This window comes from Anas platyrhynchos, chromosome 10 (genome assembly GCF_047663525.1).
Source record: "Anas platyrhynchos isolate ZD024472 breed Pekin duck chromosome 10, IASCAAS_PekinDuck_T2T, whole genome shotgun sequence".
NCBI classification, from domain to species: domain Eukaryota; kingdom Metazoa; phylum Chordata; class Aves; order Anseriformes; family Anatidae; genus Anas; species Anas platyrhynchos.
In genome coordinates, this window is record NC_092596.1 from 2,033,653 (window position 1) to 2,053,038 (window position 19,386).

At 39.4% G+C, this 19,386-nt stretch overlaps 1 protein-coding gene across 8 annotated transcripts in view; it reads left to right on the plus strand.

Annotated features, from left to right (window-relative positions):
* Window positions 1–19,386, plus strand: part of TENM1 (teneurin transmembrane protein 1) — a 912,278-nt gene that overhangs the window by 810,463 nt on the left and 82,429 nt on the right. For all 8 annotated transcript variants that reach the window (XM_072043002.1, XM_072043001.1, XM_027465532.3 and 5 more), the window contains 2 exons: window positions 158–304; window positions 12,885–13,101. In XM_072043002.1, coding sequence (XP_071899103.1) covers window positions 158–304; window positions 12,885–13,101 — 364 coding nt within the window. The remainder of the gene's footprint in view (window positions 1–157; window positions 305–12,884; window positions 13,102–19,386) is intronic.

The following is a 19,386-nucleotide window of genomic DNA, read 5'->3' on the forward strand; positions in this document are numbered from 1 at the left end:
AAGGCAGCAAGTGTAATACTACATTAAAGAGTGTTACTGAATAATTGCAACTTTAAAAGAAGAGAAGAAAATGAAAAGAAAACTCCTCCATGGTGAAGGAGATTTTTTTGTTTGTTTTTGCTTTTTGCTTTTTGCTTTTTGCTTTTTTTACTTCTAGATGGCTGCCCAGGTCTCTGTTATGGAAATGGCAGGTGCACTCTTGATCAGAATGGATGGCACTGTGTTTGTCAAGTGGGCTGGAGTGGCTCAGGATGTAACGTTGTCATGGAAATGGTGTGTGGAGATAACCTGGACAATGATGGAGGTATGATACATAATTCATGTCTCTGTTTATTTGTCACATCCTCAATTCCCACCTGAATCTATAGTTTTGGTGTATGTTTTCCTTTCTATCACAGACTGCCAATGTTGTGTTTGTTTACACAAGATAGTTGCTCCACTGACTTGATCTGAACCAGTGTAGTGAGGGAATATACCTGTGTGTTAGGTGTTCTTCAAGGCAGAATATATGTATATGCCACACCCATCATTCTAGCACTTGAATGTTTTCTGGGAAAAAAAATAAATAATAAAATAAATAATAATTAAAAAACACCCCTTTTAACAAGTCATTTCTTTCACCTCCTTTCCACTATACCCACTATACCTCATGTACAGGGATATCCAATGGATAGGCAAATGAAAAACACACTATCTTAATAGTCCATGCCTGTCAAAATGCATCCGCAATTCACTCTTATGTTAATATAAGTGAATGTATTTGCAAACATAAAGCATACATTCAGAGATTATTTTTGTTATTGTTAATCTGTTTCTTAATGTTACCTTTGAGACACAGCACAGTTCTTGCAATTATCCGGACCTATATTTGAATGACTGATGAATAAGCTAATGCAGAAGGTAATGCATAAGTAATTTTTTGAAAGTACTATAAAGAGAGCCCTGTGCTAAAATAATCACTCACTCTTTTCCACCAATTGAACCAGGTTATTTGCTGCTAGGTGCTCCCTACCTCTGATCTCTGTAGCCTTGATTCATTTCAGAGCTGTGTAAATTTTAGGATTAGTGAGAAAAACACATTTCTTTCATGATTAGTTTTTGCCTCATTTCCAGCAGTTCATTCTAGTACATTCTAATGTGTTTTTTCAGGATAAACATCCAGTCTTTACTTCAAACTTTCCAGTGGCAGAAAAGTCACAATATTCCTCATTGGCTGTTTTCAGATTAAGTATTCTTCCAATCTTTTTTAGGAACACTTGATTTACTGGACAGTCAAGAAGGGCTATTGCTTTCCTATCCTTTACTTGTTACCATCCTTCACAGCGGGCTTGCCCCCTTTCCTGAAGCTGTGCAGGTTTCTCATTCAGTGTATAAATGCATCTGCCCCAAACATGCTTATGTTTTTTTTTTCCTTAGACTGTATACTGGAATGTGTTGAAATGTAGTCTATTTTACTGTGTCACGCTTACAGACCATCTCAGTGTCTTGGGTGAGGTCTCATGGCCCAACATCATGTCAAAAGTTAATACGATTGTCTATTTTCTTCTAGGTCATTGATAAACTAGGCTTGATTGAGGGCCAAGAGCTGAGGTCACTATGGGACCTCAATAGAAACACTCTGACTCAGTGATGATTCCTCATTTACAGATATATTTTGAGACCTTCTGATTTTGTTTCCTGTGGGCTCTAATACCACACTGTCCTTTGGCAAAGGCATCCTCTTTTCTGAATCCCATTCAAAATTGCCTTATTTCTCCCTCATCCTTCCTTTTTCACCTTATTTCCAAGGCCGCTGACAGCCATGTCTCTGCCCACTCTCCCGGCTCCTCTATGCCGCTGTGTATCCCTTTCACACAAGGTCCCACAGCTGGGATCACTGCCCCCCACCTGCTTTCCCATCTGTCTCGTGCTGTCCCCTGCTGTCCAAGCCACTGACTCACTTGCATACGTTCTTAAACCTGCCCACAAAAATTCTGTTTTCGCTTTAATGTGTGTAAACCATTTTCTGATACACTCTGTGAACTGGCTGTATATAAACAGCTCTGTATTGTGATTTTCTATGCTTTACATGTATATTCTGCAGTAACGGTGAGTTACTGAAAGAGCTGGCAGTCTTAACTCTAAATCTCCTTGAATTTGTCAGTTTAAGGCAGACTTAACATCATTTCACTGCAGGTTTTTAAAGTAATTTTCTTTTTCTTTTTTAATGGCAACATAACGTACTAGGACAGCTCTGTTGACATTACAATTAGAGATAAGTGCAGAGAGAAATATTTAATTAATCTGACAACTACAGATGGGCTAAATGTAATTAAGTTTCCTTTGCAATCAATTTTATATAAGAAAAAGAAATTATATCTACATATTAAAACCACTTCTCTTTATATATGAAGTTCATAAGACCTGATTTGGCATAAGTGTAAATTAGAAAAATTCCCCTAAAGTCATTGAAGTTACACCAGTTTTAAGTTAATGTGAAATCAGAAGCTGATTCCTAGTGTTTCAGAGTTTGTATACACATATAAAAACAGAAATTAGGAAGGAGACATGACATTGTCTGTTAAGCCCTACTTGCTGGGAGGTTGTGCCTTAGACTAGGAGAATATTACGGGGGCATAACAAGTTCCCATCCATCAAGCTCCATAACTCATTTAGACTTATAAAGATGAAAGCTATTACGTTTTTGCCTGCAGTTGTGGTGAGCTGAGAGCATGCACTTAGCTGAGTTTCCAAAACTCCGCTGACAGGTAGTCACTGCTGAAGCTGTTACCATGTGATCAGTCAGTCAGCAGCATGTAGCCTGAAAGGTCATGCTCCAGACCTAATTTAGTGCCACCTACAGTCCATCTCGTGGTATTCTTACCTAGGAAAGGTCTTATTTATTCCAATTATGTTTAAATCAACCTTTTGTGTATCAGTCCTTAAGAGATGTTTTTCTTTTGGAGGAAGTCATAACCAAAGAACAAAGTTGTGGTAGTATTGAATAAATATAACTTCAAACAAACTCAACTTCCAGGAGTTAGGCAGCATGATAATTTTCTGTAGCTTCCAGTTGATTTATTATATGCTACTTTCAGAGACTGGAACCCTAAAATTTTTACTATGTAAAAATACATTCAAATACATGGTAGAAAAAATGTGTAACTTTAATATAGAAATACAGAAGAATACTTGTTCTAGCAGTTCCAACTGCAGGGATCAACTAGTGTAATTTATTTAGCATGAGGAAGTGTTAGCATTACTGTGTGGTCTGTAGCAACAGCACAAAAGCTTTGGGAAGGAGGAAGCTTTGATTTCTTCTTTCAAGGGCTGCTGCACTACTATAAACATCAGCCACAAGCATATTTACGGTCCCAGCTCTGCAGACGCTGAAGCACTGAGTTATCCATGGTGGTGAGGTTAAACACATGCAGAAACACTTTCCTGAGCAGGGAGAGAGAGCACTGTTTCTTTCAGAGCCCTGTTAGTATGCACAGTACTTGTGCCCTGACTGTACCAGAGCTGTCTTTGCCATTCCCTCTCAATAACTCTCTGTTAGCTTTTTCCTTCTTACAGACTTAAGGGCATGTTTACCTGCTCAAATATCACTACAAATATCATTGGAAAGGTCTTAGCATTAGAACAGATGTACGACGACATGGCTTGTACTTGCTCTTGTGGAGTACATCTGCAGTCTGTTAGCAGGGTGATGTCCATTAAATAATGCCATGATGTTGAGCAGATGTCCTTTGCAGTGAGGTATGCCTTTCCCTTGCCATGGCTTTCCTCAGTTTTGCAGGATTCCCCATTTCTTATTCTCAGTCTTTCATTGTCATGACTGACATGATTTCATTTTCAGTTTATAAGATGAGCGTTCAGCTCATTTAAGCAGCTCGTTTTCTCCTGTCCTGCCATTATTTAGACTCTCTTTGGAAGCTTCAGTAGCTGCAGGAGACTTCTTGGAAATGCTTTGCTGAGCTCTGTGCACATGAGCATCCATGTCCCATGGCTGCAGAGGCTAATCACTGGGACGTGCAGGGTGCTCAGCACCAGCATGCAGCTGAGCTCACTGCCCTTTCAACCCCCCTGCAGCTACTCTTCCTACATTGTTCTTGCGTGTACGGGTTGTTGTCTTAAGGTCAAAGGTGCAGCCTGTCATTCCCTTTAATTTCTTTGGTACTGGTCTCTGTTTTAAGTTTGCTTGGATCACTTTTCATCTTCTTTTTCTTTCATGAATCAATATTGACTTTTTTTAAGGAAAATACTATTTACTGCAGGCTTTGAATTCCCTTCCAAATATCCCTTCAGTCACTTCAGACAGTTATTGCAGCTTTCTCCAGGCTTTTCCATGCACAAGAAAACATATGATTCAGCATAGCCTTGGTAGATAGCCAGTGCTGCTAAAATATTGATGTATTCCTGACCTATCCATTGGTATTTTAATAACCCATTCATCACAGGGATATTGAGTCCATATATAAGTAATATGCTATTATTACACAATATAAATAATACTGATGGGAATGGTTTTCATTGTTGCTGAGCAGCGAGGGCTCCCCAGGGATGCCTAGTTTCTGAAAATCATACCTTGATATATTTGTAGTCTCCTGTGTATGGAAGGCCAAACACCACCGTTGCCCATTGAACAAAAAACTCTGTGCAGCCTTTCCACAGACCCAATGGTGGGTTTGTACTTACACAACACCAGCATTCTCTGCTAACAGCTTCACTGTTTGGTGCATGCTATGTATTACGGCTAAAATTTGAGAAGCTGCTTGGATTAATGCATACAAATAAGCAGTAGAGTCTCATCAATGTTGCTGTTGCTTAGTCTCTTCCAAAGTTCCTCTTTGATTCAGTTTGCTCAGATTCCTAGCAACCCTAATTGGGCTTAACTGAGCCTGCAGTGAAACAAGTTGGCACAGGCATTGTTTAATGCTTATTTGAAAACTGTAAAAGCAAGCAAGCAAATATAAGTTGAAGACTCCTGTGGATTTTATTTTTTTTCAGAAATCACAGCAGTGTTCAGCAATTGACTGTGTGAGTGTAACTACTGAAAAGCCCAAATCCCTCAAGAGTTCAGAGTTCTGGTATCAAGTGTTTTATGTTGTCCTGCATAAGGAGCTCAGAGAACAAAATCTGCTTACCGAAGGGAGAAACTTACAGCTCATTTTGCTTTCTGTGCAAATGTTCTAGATATTCATTCTCACAGCTTCATCCCTACCTTGCATTAATTGGGATCTGTATGGAGAGGTACAGCACTGACACGGGCACTGCTGGGTCGCTCTGAAGCAGTGAAAGCGAAAGGCATTGGTATTATTAATACTAAATACAATATATTGCTTGGGGATGGTCCTAATTATGATGTGAGTGAGCATGTGTGTTTCTTAGTAACATATGTTTGTGAATATGTCTGCATACATGTATATGCAAGTAAAGCATAAGCATATAAGCTGCTACTGCTTGTAGCGTTCTGGTTTTGGTGTTAACCAGAGAACTTCAAACCTACTGTAGTTAACAGTAGGTTAGTTAGCAGTGCCTTCTCCACATGTGACAAATCCTGAAGAGGTGAGAACTGTGTTCTTTGAACTTTACAGCAGAAAAATGGCAATTTTAAATATTACTCCTATGTATGTTTTGCTTGCCAGCATTTGATGATAGGGGTAGTTTATTAAATGAAGTAACCCAGTAATGTGGGAGGTAGAGTTCAATTGAATTTATCATTTCCTGATCCAGTCAATAAAGCTTCTCAGTGGTTTAGTAGAAAAGAAGCTGTGGCGAAAAGTTGCTGCAGGCTGCACTGGTGAGCTGGGGGAGGTAATGCTGCTGCAGCGGGAACTGCTTTGTTCTTTGCTTCCTTCTTGGTGATCTCCCTGGTGCCTCTCCAATGTCCTCGTGGTGTTCCACCACCTAGAAAACCTGTACCAACTGTGATCACCAACCTGTTTTCAGCGGTGTGTTACTGTGACATTCCCTGTATTTGCAGCCCTGAATTGCAAGTGATTCAGGGGTAGATGAGCAGACTAGGAAGGCCAGGATTTGAGAAGTAGATGACATAGAGATATTCATACCAGGCCACAAATATTTGACTTGTTCTTGTTCCATGGTCTTTCTCTTAGTTAGCGATATGGTTTAGTGGAGCTTAGCAATATGGTTTAGTGGAGGACTTGTTAGTGTTAGGTCAGAGGTTAGACTAGGTGATCTTGGAGGTCTCTTCCAACCTAGGTGATTCAGTGACTCTGTGATTTACCCAAATCTGGTAAGCAAATAGTTAGGCTCTTGGAGAGTAACCAAGGAAGAAGCGGATCCATAGAACTCCATACAGTTCATTTCATCATATTTGTATCTTCTTCCCACCACATTAAATATCACAAAAAACTGTGTAACCAAGAAAGTTTATATTGTTTGTTGAACAACATTGTGTGATTACATTGACACAAATTCCTGACACGGTAAATAATAATATAATTCTTTATTGAAAGTTTCCCAAAAGGATCTCTTCACTAGCAAGGAATGGGAAAATCTTGTCCTAACACTGCTACAGCAGTGCGGGGAGGAGTGCTGTGACTGAAAAGAGAGCAGCTTGTTTTGGCATGCTCTGCCCTCTCTTTGAAGTTTTTTAAATTATTTAAGAGTTCTATGAAGTGCTTTTTATCATCAAGTTGGTCTTTCAGGATTTGATTTTAGCAGTAATATTAAAAATATTTTGATTGTCTAGTTTACTGTAAAAAAAAAAAAAAAAAAAAAGAAAGGTCTCTCATTACCTCTTACTTACAGAACAAGGTACCTGTTAAGTTGTGAAACTGTAACACTTGCTGTCCCATGAATTTGAAATTTGTCTCACCAAAATCTGAATCACTTTATTATATAATCACTGTGAAGGTCCCTGACTGCCTTTTATATAAAATATATTTTAAAAACACTAATAACAAACCTAAGTTATTTACACCCCTGTTATGCATTTTAGCCTACACCTATGCTGTGATGCACTGTTTGTAATTGTCAGTAAAAACTTCAGCATGCAGGCTCCCCTGCTGTATGAATTACAGTTTTTGCTATTTGTAGTGGTTTGTCCATACTCTTTACTGTTGTCTCCTGAGATTTAATAGAAACCCTTCTGTTTTCTTAACACACTGAGCTTTTAATAGTTGGTTCCTGATATGAAAACTTAACTAAAAGAAAATGTGACCATTGGTTGAGAATTGAAAATAAGGCATTTGTAGCATTTTCAAGTGAATGAGTTCAATTATAGACAAGAGCTTATAAACAAGATATTTTTTTTTTTCTGGGTTATTCTACTGGATTAAAAATCTCATTTTAAATATGATTGGCTTGTTGGAAATGGTATCCTCACATATACTTACTAACATGATTTGTGTTGTCATAAACTGCCTCCATATGTAACTTGTGATTCTGTACCAGTTTGTTTACCAAGTTTCTTTTAACGGGCATCATGCTGAATTACGGTAGTAAACAGCCCAATAATAGCTAAAGAAAACATTTATAGGAGGCAGGAATATCTGATTTAGGAAATACTCTGCAAGTGGAGGCTTTAACTTGTATATCTTCACTTTTCTGTGTTACTCAATCCAAATAAGACAAGCTATGTATGTGCAAAGGCTGGAACAAGATGCCCTCAATAATTTGTATTGGAATAGTTCTGTTCCAAAATCTCAGAACAGTTCACGTGCATGTGTTCAACGTGAAATGTTTGTTTGGGGGGGGTTAGTTTTTTTTTAATTCCTCTAAGTTAAAACAAGGCTTCAATGAGCCTAACGTGGAACAAACAATTTATTTTGGATTAAAGGTTCCACATTGCCCCGAAAGTAGGTATTTTATTATTTTCCTTCAGCAAAGTGTGAAAAATATTTTTCAGTTTCACATGACCTGTTTTCTTTTTCTAAATTCTGTTTGATTGTTTGGAGAAAAAGCTAAAGTTGTGCTATTGTGACAATTCTAGTTAAAAATTCTTAAATAGCTGCAGTATATAAATTCATGGTGCTGTTAAGACAAATACCACCCTGGGTTACTCAGAAAGGCTTCTAGGACTTCACACCCTCACTAGAGGGAAACACCCTTTCATAGCCCTGAGAGCCTGGTGAGGAAGATGACAACAGGTGCAAGTAATTGAAGCCAAAATAACTCCATTAGCAGAATCTGTATGAGTTTGTAAGATAGTCATTTTGCAACAAAAAGATGAAAATAGAGCCTGGCTGGAAAATGGAAAACTACTTCCCCTTTGCCTGGTTTCTTTATGTATACAGCATGTATGCAGAGTGCTTGTTGCCGAGCATGTAAGCTGTTGACCAATGCAAAAGACAATGAGGATTCCATTAGAGGAAGCTATTGTAAAGTATTTAATTGTCATTTCAATATCTATTTCTCTTCTAAGGAAATCTTCAGATTCTAATACTTATGTGAATTTTCACTTTTGCTTCTTACATAAATGAGAGAATCAGGTCAGCTCAGTTCCCACATCTAATAGCTTGTTGACAAGGAAAAAATTAATCAGAGTAGCTACAGCAGAATAAATTACTCCAAAATAGCTTCCTCACGGATGCTGTTATTCTGGAATAAGTATGTCTTTTTCACGATTATTACTTATTCTGCCCAACCAATGTTTTTCAAATTTCCCAGGTAGACAGTAGTCAGCTTTTTAGAAGTTAGTTCCTTCCAGAAAATACCTGGGCTCCTTGAAGAAGGCTTGTCACTGCTGCAGCCATTTACCAGCAGAGATCTGTCCTGAGTGGTTACATCTAACCCCTCAGAGTCTCCATGGGAATCTTCATCAGTACAGAGTAAAAGCAAAGGATTTTATTTCCTTCATCATCTTTTCAAGTCTGGTAGAAATATTTAATATTTACAGACTTGGAGAACATGGTAGTAATTTGATGTTTTTCAGTTCACTTGTTAAGAATATTGTGTCTCATTCCTTGGACAAAAAAAAAAAAAAAAAAAAAAAAGAAACAATAAGAAGACTTTATTTTTGCTTGCTTTTGAGGTTTCAACCCCCCAAAAAACTTTTTTTTTTACTTTTTTTTTTTTACTTTTTTTTTTTCCTGTCAGAACACAATGCAAGTCCCCTGGCTTCGTATTGCTAACTCCTCCATCTGCTTCTTGTATGGCTTTGTTTAGACAGGAGGTCCCTTATTGTTTCAGCTTACTGATTTCATGCAGATTTCAATAGCATTTTAGGTTTTCTTGAATATAAATTGACTATTACACTCAAAGTCAATACACTCAACATTGCCCTGTGAAGCTCTTCTCCCAGTGCTGGCATATGCCTGTGTCTTCCAGGACTGGGGGAATGCAGAAGCACTGACCTGTAGCTATGCCAGCTTTGCTAGACCTGAAGTGCTCAGATTATTGCTGTTAGCTATCTACAGTTGCTTTGGCTCATCATTACACAAACTAGCCTGATCTATCTGATTTCCCAGCTGCAATAGGATGGATCTGTTAATATTTTTTGTGTAGCCAAACAATCACCTTGTTCAAGGTCAGGCAAGGATTTTCAGATTCCAGGAAAGCCCATTCCATTATACTTGTTTGTTCAGATGAAGGGCTTTTTCTTTCCTTTCGAAGTGAATATTTTATGCTGTTATTTACTGAGTACTCACACAGTGCAGCGTGCTCTGTTGAGAAAAGAGCAGAGCTGTCTGAGGGTTGGTCTTGCACCCATTAAAGTCAATGACAAAGCTACAGCAGCTTTGATAATGCAGTTTGCCCTGAGGAGGTAGGGTTTTATAGACACAAAGTGTTGGTATGAACAGAGCAGGAAAAGTCAAAGTTTGAAGTGAAAATGTCTGACAGTATGTTGATGCTGTAGCACTCCAGTTTTAACACAAGGGAAATCCATACAGTGATATGATGACTCCACATTCATACAGACTGACCTTGTTAAAAATACAAAGAAGAGATGTCTTTTTTTGAAGGTTAAAAAATATGATGCCTTAATCTTGCTGTATATGCATTGCTGTGCTTGTCAGTCCAAGGAAGTTAGCAACTGGTAAATCATAAAATGGATATTTAAGGAGATACTTGGGCATTTCAACGTACCTTTTTAAGTCTGACTGTTTCTGGTAGAGTATGTAATTTAGGCAATTTGGACATCTAAGCTGCCAGTAGATGGAATTAAATGCCGATAGTCCAATTTTAAAATTTATTTAGGTGCTTAATTTAGATTTACTTCAGTGCTTCACTGTTCAAATCACAAATCACAAGATTTGGATGTTTAAGTAAATTACATTCACCCCCAAACAGAGCTGTAAGTTTGTCCCTGAAGAAATGTAGATTTTTGAAAAATCAATTATTTCTCCTGTTTTTCATGCTTGAAGAATGGAGGGAGGAGAAATAGGCTTGTTTTCATTTCTCATATTTGCTTTCCTTGGGCAAACATCCATGGAGAAGACTGTACCTGTCAGGTCACTGGGACACAGCCTGCATCAGGGTGGGGGTTTGTTTATCACCAACCGCAAAAGGACTATAGTCATGATTCTGCCTTTTTGGATCATTCTAGTATCATGACCAATAAATGAAAATAAACATCTTAAAGCACATATAAAACTATTGCAGTTCTTAAATAAAAGTCAGAAAACTGCAACAAGGATCTTTTTATTATAATTATTACTACAGTAAGGATGCTTATGAGACTTGGATAACATTTCAGATTGTGTTATTGCAGACTGGTTAGTGAATATTCTTCACAGGTATGAATAGACAGTAGGGATAGTGAAGGTCTGTTAGAGAGATCAGCTGCACAGGGTGGGTCGTGCACTTGGTGGACTAACAAGTGTGTAGTGCAGTCCTGCTCTTCCACAGTCACTTAGTTCAGAGCTTCTGTTTTGTCATTGTTCTGTGGGGACATTATGAGGTGATACAGTGTTAAAGACTAGAGAGAAACACCCACCCGGAATTAAGCATGTATGTAAATCACAGAATCACACAGAATCACAGAATTTCTAGGTTGGAAGAGACCTCAAGATCATCGAGTCCAACCTCTGACCTAACACTAACAGTCCCCACTAAACCATATCACTAAGCTCTACATCTAAACGTCTTTCAAATACCTCCAGGGATGGTGACTCCACCACTTCCCTGGGCAGCCCATTCCAATGCCTCACAACCCTCTCAGTAAAGAAGTTCTTCCTAACATCCAACCTAAAACTCCCCTGGTGCAACTTTAGCCCATTCCCCCTCATCCTGTCACCAGGCACGTGGGAGAAGAGACCAACCCCCAACCCCGCTACAGCTTCCTTTAAGGTCCCTGTAGAGTGGGATAAGATCGCCCCTGAGCCTCCTCTTCTCCAGGCTGAACAAGCCCAGCTCTCTCAGCCGCTCCTCGTAGGACTTGTTCTCCAGGCCCCTCACCAGCTTCGTCGCCCTTCTTTGGACCTCGCTCAAGCACCTCAATGTCCTTCTTGTAGCGAGGGGCCCAAAACTGAACACAGTACTCGAGGTGCGGCCTCACCAGAGCCGAGTACAGGGGGACGATCACCTCCCTAGACCTGCTGGCCACACTGCTTCTGATACAAGCCAGGATGCTGTTGGCCTTCTTGGCCACCTGAGCACACTGCTGGCTCATATTCAGCCGACTATCAACCATCACTCCCAGGTCCTTCTCTGCCAGGCAGCTTTCCAACCACTCATCTCCCAGCCTGTAGCTCTGCTTGGGGTTATTGTGCCCCAGGCGCAGGACCCAGCACTTGGCCTTGTTAAACTTCATACAGTTGGCCTCAGCCCATCGGTGCAGCCTATCCAGATCCTCCTGCAGAGCCTTCCTACTCTCGAGCAGATCGACACACGCACCTAACTTGGTGTCATCTGCAAACCTACTGAGGGTGCACTCGATGCCCTCATCCAGATCATCAATAAAGATATTAAAGAGGACTGGCCCCAGTACTGAGCCCTGGGGGATGCCACTAGTGACCTGCCTCCAACTGGATTTGACTCCATTCACCACAACTCTTTGGGCCCAGCTACCCAGCCAGTTTCTAACCCAATAAAGCGTATGCCAGTCCAAGCCTAGGGCAGCCAGTTTCTTGAGGAGAATGTTGTGGGAAACGGTGTCAAAAACCTTGCTGAAGTCAAGGTAGACCACATCCACAGCCTTTCCCTCGTCCACCCAGCACGTCACTTTGTCACAGAAGGAGATCAGGTTCATCAAGCAGGACCTGCCTTTCATAAACCCATGCTGACTGGGCCTGATCGCCTGCTTGCCCTGTAAGTGCTGCGTGATGACATTCAAGATAATCTGCTCCATGAGCTTCCCTGGCACTGAGGTCAAACTGACAGGCCTATAGTTCCCCGGGTCTGCCCTCCAGCCCTTCTTGTAGATGGGCGTCACGCTAGCTGCCAGTCAACTGGGACCTCCCCCAATAGCCAGGACTGCTGATAAATGATGGATAGGGGCTTGGCCAGCTCCTCTGCCAGTTCTCTCAGTACCCTCGGGTGGATCCCATCTGGCCCCATCGACTTGCGCACATCCAAGTGCCGTAGCAGGTCGCCAACCATTTCCTCATGGATAGTGAAGGCCACATATTGCTCCCCATCCTCTTCCACCAGCTCAGGGTACTGGGTATCTAGAGAACAACAGGTATTGCTGCTAAAGACCGAGGCAAAGAAGGCATTAAGCACCTCAGCCTTTTCCTCATCTTTTGTAACATGGTTTCCCCCCGCATCCAGTAAAGGATGGAGATTCTCCTTAGTCCTCCTTTTTGTGTTGATGTATTTGTAAAAAGATTTTTTGTTGTCTTTAACATGCTTTAAATGCTTTATTGAATTTGAATGTGTCATAATCAACGTGCCTTCCAATTGATTAAATACCTCCCGTGCTTTCCAATAGCAAACACTGTGCTTTGTTCTCAGAATCACTCAATTTCCTGAAGTTTCTATTCTCTCTGTTTTAGATGGCTTGACAGACTGTGTAGACCCTGACTGTTGTCAGCAAAACAATTGTTATGCAAGTCCTCTCTGCCAGGGTTCACCTGATCCCCTTGACCTTATACAACACAGCCAACCGCCTTTCTCTCAGCATCCTCCAAGGCTCTTTTATGATCGAATCAGATTCCTTATTGGGAAGGAAAGCACTCATGTGATCCCAGGAGATGTCTCATTTGAGAGCAGGTAAGGTTTGTTCTAGACATAAAAGCAATGAAATATTGAAGTCAACTACTGAGAGTCTTACATATTGTATTCCCATTATCACCCAACTAGTTTATAAAAGTGTCACAGTAACAAACACTACTACTCATTATCAAGACTTTGACTGCTGTGGAAGGTAATCCATCTTGTACTTGAAAAATAAGTGGGGGGAAGTTCAGGTATTCATGCTTTAGATGTGTGTAAGGGCAGGAAGCAGAAAGATGAGTTGGATTCATACATGCTGTATTTAGTCACCTTTCTGCCCAACAGAGTTTATGTTATTTAACATGTTATTTACATATAATCTAGTAATCTAATTAACAAACTTTTTTAAAAACTGTAGATGTATCGAACAGTGTGAAGTTTACCATTTTGTGCTGCAAGTTATTCTTAAACTGTCATGCAAACAGTAGTGTGTGATTTTTGAGCATGCAATTGGCTTGCACTTTAACAGGAAAAGACTGTGCAATAGGAAAGGGGCATTCACTTGCTTGGAAACCTGGAAATACATATTTTCTTGAACATTTGAAATATAGGGACATATAAGTTTTTATGCTGTAGTTCACCTGGGAAGCTATAACTTACATGCTGACAAAGAGATCTACAAATCATCCACATCACCTAACTATTACCCTGCCAACTAGGCCTATACATTAGATAAACCATGTTCCAGTAATAAGGGCATAAGATTTTTTTTTTCACAGCACAGTAGATAGCACTTAGGTTGCAACCTCAACTTCATTCCATAGCTGCACACAAATTCAGTGCACTCTGTCTTTGTAACTTATTCATTTTTAATAAAGTAAATATGTAAACAGTCTTTATTGATCTAAAATACCTAACCATTTAATCACTATTAAAAATGGAACAGGATATTATAAATACATAGGGCAATAGGGCATGAAAATGAACTACATTGTCAGGTGGGTACAAAAGCACCCACCTGACAATGCTGGGTCTCTCAGAGTGTACATCGCTAATGGAAAATGGTGCCATTGCACCTAGTACAAGATCCTTGGTTGGCTGTACACGCTGCACAGCAGACTGCAGTTTAAAATACTAGTCACCAGTGGAAGATTTCCCTCATCAAAATGCCTTCCGGTGAGGTGTTTTCTCAAAGGAGGTGAGCACTCAAGTCACCTATACAGTGTTCTGTGACACTGCGAATGTTAGCAGCCAGATTGCAAGTGCATCAGCGTGCTTTTATAGATATAAGGAACTGATCTTTTAAAGCTATCATTGATGGGATTTAACTTGGATTCAAAAGCTTTTTCTGAGTATTTTGTTTCTTTACCCTTATGTCCGGCATGCTTTTGGAGAACCAAGAACATTGAAGGCTTGGGTGTGAGCAGCAGCCCATCTTCACCATGGTTTGATACTTCAGACTTTATAATACAAAGGAATACAATTTGTAGTTGGGTTGGTGCATTGTTTGCACCCCAGATATTATTTCCTCCTACAGTAAAGAAATCAGTTGGTTTGCTGAAAAGATCTTAGTGATTCAAATGGGGCTGTCTGTATCTTCAGAATGAGGACAGTGCCTTAAGACTCGCACTGTGCCATGTCTCCTGGGCTTTGTCAACAGTAATCTGCAATGTACTGGGCACCCTAAGGAGTTCATCGGTCCACACTTCGCTTGATCCTCAAGCCTTCCAGGCTGTTGAAAAATTGCTCATCCATAAGTCAAACATTATTAAAAACTGCCAGGATTTTCCTTAAGGATGACAGAATAGCAGAGTCTCAGGAGGCAATGCTTAGCTGCGCTGTCTCTGTTCAGAAATCTTACCCTGACATAGTCAATCTGGCTGTCATCTAATGTCTGTTCATCTCCTGGGATTTAAGATTATTGGAAAAAAAAAAAAAAAAACATAGGAAGAAAACAGTTACTACAGTAAATACATCAGAAATCTGTGATACCGCTGACCTGGTAAAGACCAAAGAATGCTTGGGTTTTTTAATCTCCTTTTGGCTACTGCTGAAGAAGTCATCTCCATGCAGATAATATTAACTCTTGGCTGCCTGCAATGCCACTTATTTTATAACACTGGTGATTCAGCAAGAAGCACTGGAAGGATCAGATGAAATAGTAGCATTCGTTTATTTTGGAGCATTGGCATCCATTCCCACTGGTGCTCAATTTACAGAATTTTGCAAAGCTCCTTTGTAAGTCTCTGAGATCATTAGGAGGATTAAAGAAGAAACATCTATCTGATGTATTCAGTCTTCTGACTCAAATGACATTGTGCAGTGTTTTACTGTAGTGTATGTCAGTGGAACTCCAATATGGGTGATGTTTGCATGAAGCTCACTTTAGATAAAGCCAATTTGATATTGAATGGCTTTGGGAAAGCTATCAAAAAAAAACATAGAAGATTATCTTTGTACTTCAGACAGACCATGTTTGGTCTCTGCCATATCCTGGCAATTTCAACATCACCTCACATACTGGAATTAGTTGTTCTGACAACTGCTGGGATACCTATCCTTTTGCATTTGCATCTTAGACTTTAGATTAGATATAATTTTTAAACACTTGGCTTCTACAACATAGTAAGTGTGTTAGCTCAATGCATAGACCAAAATTAATGTTAAGGAACTGAATATTTTCAAAATATATTTTACTTCTTTTTTATGTCAAAACCGTCATTTGTACAGGGTTTTTGACTTGCTCCCAACCTAAACAGTAACATGCTTAAAGGCAGATTAGACAAATTCTGAATAAATGGAAATGTACTTGCTTACATCAGGAATGATTTTGACCCACTGCATGTAGCACGATGTAGCGGATTAAAATGTTTTTATCAACTTTCCTTCTCAGGAAGGTTTTCAGCTTGTTTCTTTGCCGAGTGTTTTTAATGCATGCTGCTGGCAAGCTATTTGACTCACTGCAAATTGCCTACAAAAGGGGTCCAGTGCATGGTACTGAATTAATTACCCTTCAAAGGCTGCTTACAGCAACATTGTCAGCAGGAAGAAATGAATGTACCTTACTAGCCTTTAGCTTAATTTCTCTGATTGAAGGTTTTAATCAGAAATGTAATACAATAAATGACATCTCCTGGTAAGGTGACACTTGCGAATTCACAAGTTGCTTGACAGAGTTCCACATCTGAACCTAATGTCTCAGCTGGAGGTGCTCAGAGAATATTAGACACAAAAAAGTCAGCACACAAAACAAAAGCAGAAAAATAACAAATAAGAAGTAGTAGAGCAAGACAGGATGGTGGCAGAATAATAAAATGCTTTACAAGCAGTGAAAGAATGCATCTAGAATTTTAAACTCCTATTTATTTTTAAATAAGAGATGTCAAACTGCCTGATGGCAGAGATCAGACATTCACAGAGCTGAGCTCCTCAGTTACATGTGGAATGACCCATGAAATGTTTATAGAGAAATCCTACTTTTTTTAGGCCACCTGCAATCCAGAGGAATTTCTGCTTTCTCTCAAAAAGCTGACTGCTCCCTCTAGATCTGCAGGCTTAGTACAACGTACCAAGGGACTTGAAACATTTTTAATAAATTTGAAAACACCAAGGCAATTTATAAGGGACATGTTCCTTCCCAGATGCACTAAATTGGAAAAAGACATTTTTGCACTCACTATAAAGTTAAAACATTTGGGCAGCCTTAGTCCAAGATTATGCAATCTTTGCAAGTTAAGTGACTGTTGGGCAGAAAGCATGAGCTGTTATCACACATGAGAAATAAAAGCAGGCCAGTCACAAGTGTGTAGAGTAAGTTCTAGAGGCTGAGAATAAAAAGAGGAAAAAACAACACATCAAATATAATGATCTTTAGAGGTTTCTCTGTTAAAATTAAGAAAAGCAGTGAGCAGTAGCAAAGGTCTAAGGCTCATCTAGAAAAAGGGTGAATGCTGAAGCAAGGAAACTGTGAAATGAGTTAAAAGTGACATCACTGCAGGGAAAGGGCTCTAAAAGTCTAGTAAGAAAAGGAATGAAGTGAAGTCTTCTGCAAGTAGCGAAGCTGCAGGGGCTCTGCAAACCAGTGTGCCTCCCTTCAGAGCCTGGCTGTCCACTCTGTGAGCTGTCAGGGCAGTGGGAAAGGAGAGGTAGCCTGCTGCAACCTGGGGGTGGTTTGTTACTTCCCAGAGCCCTTGGTATTAGTGCCAGACATAAAGTAACCAAAAAAGGTTTTAATACCTGCAGTAAATGCAAAAAATAAAAGTAATTCTGATCAAATGCCTTGTTGGAGACTTAGTAGGTGCTAGTAATTCAAGAAGAGGCCAAAGAGTAAAGACTCTTCGACTTGAGTGGGTAGTAAAAAGACAGTAAATAATGAGGACAAATGTAGCAACACACAGGAAGGCTTGGAACATTTGAAATCTAAATGATTGGAAAGATAGTTCTATATAGATAAATGTAGAATAATGAGGTTTATGAGTCTTTATCACATGTTGTAAATATGTGTGGCTTGTAAAATATGACGAATAAAAAAAAGAGAAAGTTGAAAAATAAGTCTCTTAATATTATTTATGAATAACAAGAAGTGAATAAGTAGAGGAAAGAGACTATGTATGAAATAATGAAGACTTTGATGAGTTGTTATCACACGAATCTGTGTGCTTGATAAAATATGAGGAAGGAGTAGAGTCAGAAGATGTTTTTTTGTGGAAGAATCAGTGAATGAACAAACAGGAGTTCTAGAATAATATACTAAATAATGATGACTCTTAGGGCTATCTCAGACCAATATGCTTTTTAAACAAATGGAGTGCACTAATTAAAGGGATTAGAAAGGGAAAGGCAGGTCTATTGATGGCAGAAGCATGAGAAAAAAATAGAAATCAGTAGTTTCTATTCTAATAAATCAAGGAGTAATTGAACCTGGCTGTTCTATTTCAGTGAGTCTTGTGAGTCTGTTGAGATGCACAAGAGCTTGATTGCCTCCACTGGAGCAGCAAGTTTTGCCCACAAAGAAAGCCACAACCAACTTAGTTAGTGTAGAAGATGAAAAGGTGGTACATCGGAGCTCTGTTTTGCATACTTGTGTTCATGCAGCTTCTCCCATTCCTCTGGGAATTCTCAGCACCTTTGCTGATATCCTGGGAGCACAGAATTCCTACTAGCGACTGTGGTGAATGGTGTACTCACAAATGGGTTAATTTGTACTTGTTACATTTTGTCACAGTCAGTTGTGTTTGGTGATATCATAGTGATAAATTAATGTTCTGTCAAATGGCTCTGGATCTTAGGAAACAATTCAAAACTTTCAGAAATTTATGGTCTCCAACTTGCGTACATGATTTCGTGATCAGTTAGTCTCTCAAGGGATATTTCTTACGTTTACATACAGACTCTTAAATAATTTTCATTTGATGAGCTGTTTTTTCTTTAGGATACATATTCACTTCACAAAGGTAGGGTGTGTCTATTAAGGTCTAATGTGAACTTTCAACTTGAGGGGACAACATAACAATGTTTAAATGTGTTGTCTATAGTAATTAATAACAGTTGCTGCTATAGGCATCCTAATGTTTTTGACCCTACACACCTTAACGTTATCAAAAGGCTTCTGACTACATTGCTCACTTCAGCATTTGAAACCATATTTCCAGGAAATATGTACTATTGTATCATTAGTTCCCAAAACCTGAATCCTTGCAGCCAGAAGAGGTGTACTAATGTAGAGTACCTGAGGGCATGGGGCAAAAATGCTGAAAGGTATTTTAGTGGAATGTAGCTGTGTAAGTAAGCTGTTAGAAAATCTCCCTAGGTCCTAATCTGCACCATTAGAGTATTTCACTTATTATTCTTCATCCTTGGTGAGATTTGTCTCCTTTATGTTTCAGTCTTCAAATACATAAAAGGCCAAAGCTGCAAAAGAGAGAGAAACTTCTTCACCACGTCCATTCTAGGGTGAAAGTAACAGTTCTGAAGGACAACAGTTCAGATTTAGATTGGACGGTCTGAAGAAGTTACCATGAGTAAAGCACTCACACAAAAGCATTGGAATGGGTTATTTGGAGAGGATATAGAGTTAGACAAACATCTGTCTGGAGTAATGTAGGTATAGCTGATCTTACTGAGGCAAAGGAATGGACAAGATAAACTCCTGTACTTCCTTTCAGTTCTTGTTTTCTATGATTCTGTCAGCCTTCAATTGGACCCACTTAGTAATGAGTTCACTTTCCTGCCTCTTGATTTTGATGTATTCTGTTGCACTGCCATGTTCCAACCTCTATACTAGAATGGGAAGATTTTTATGCTGGAAAGAGTGTACAAATCCGATGTGTCCTAGAGGAAATT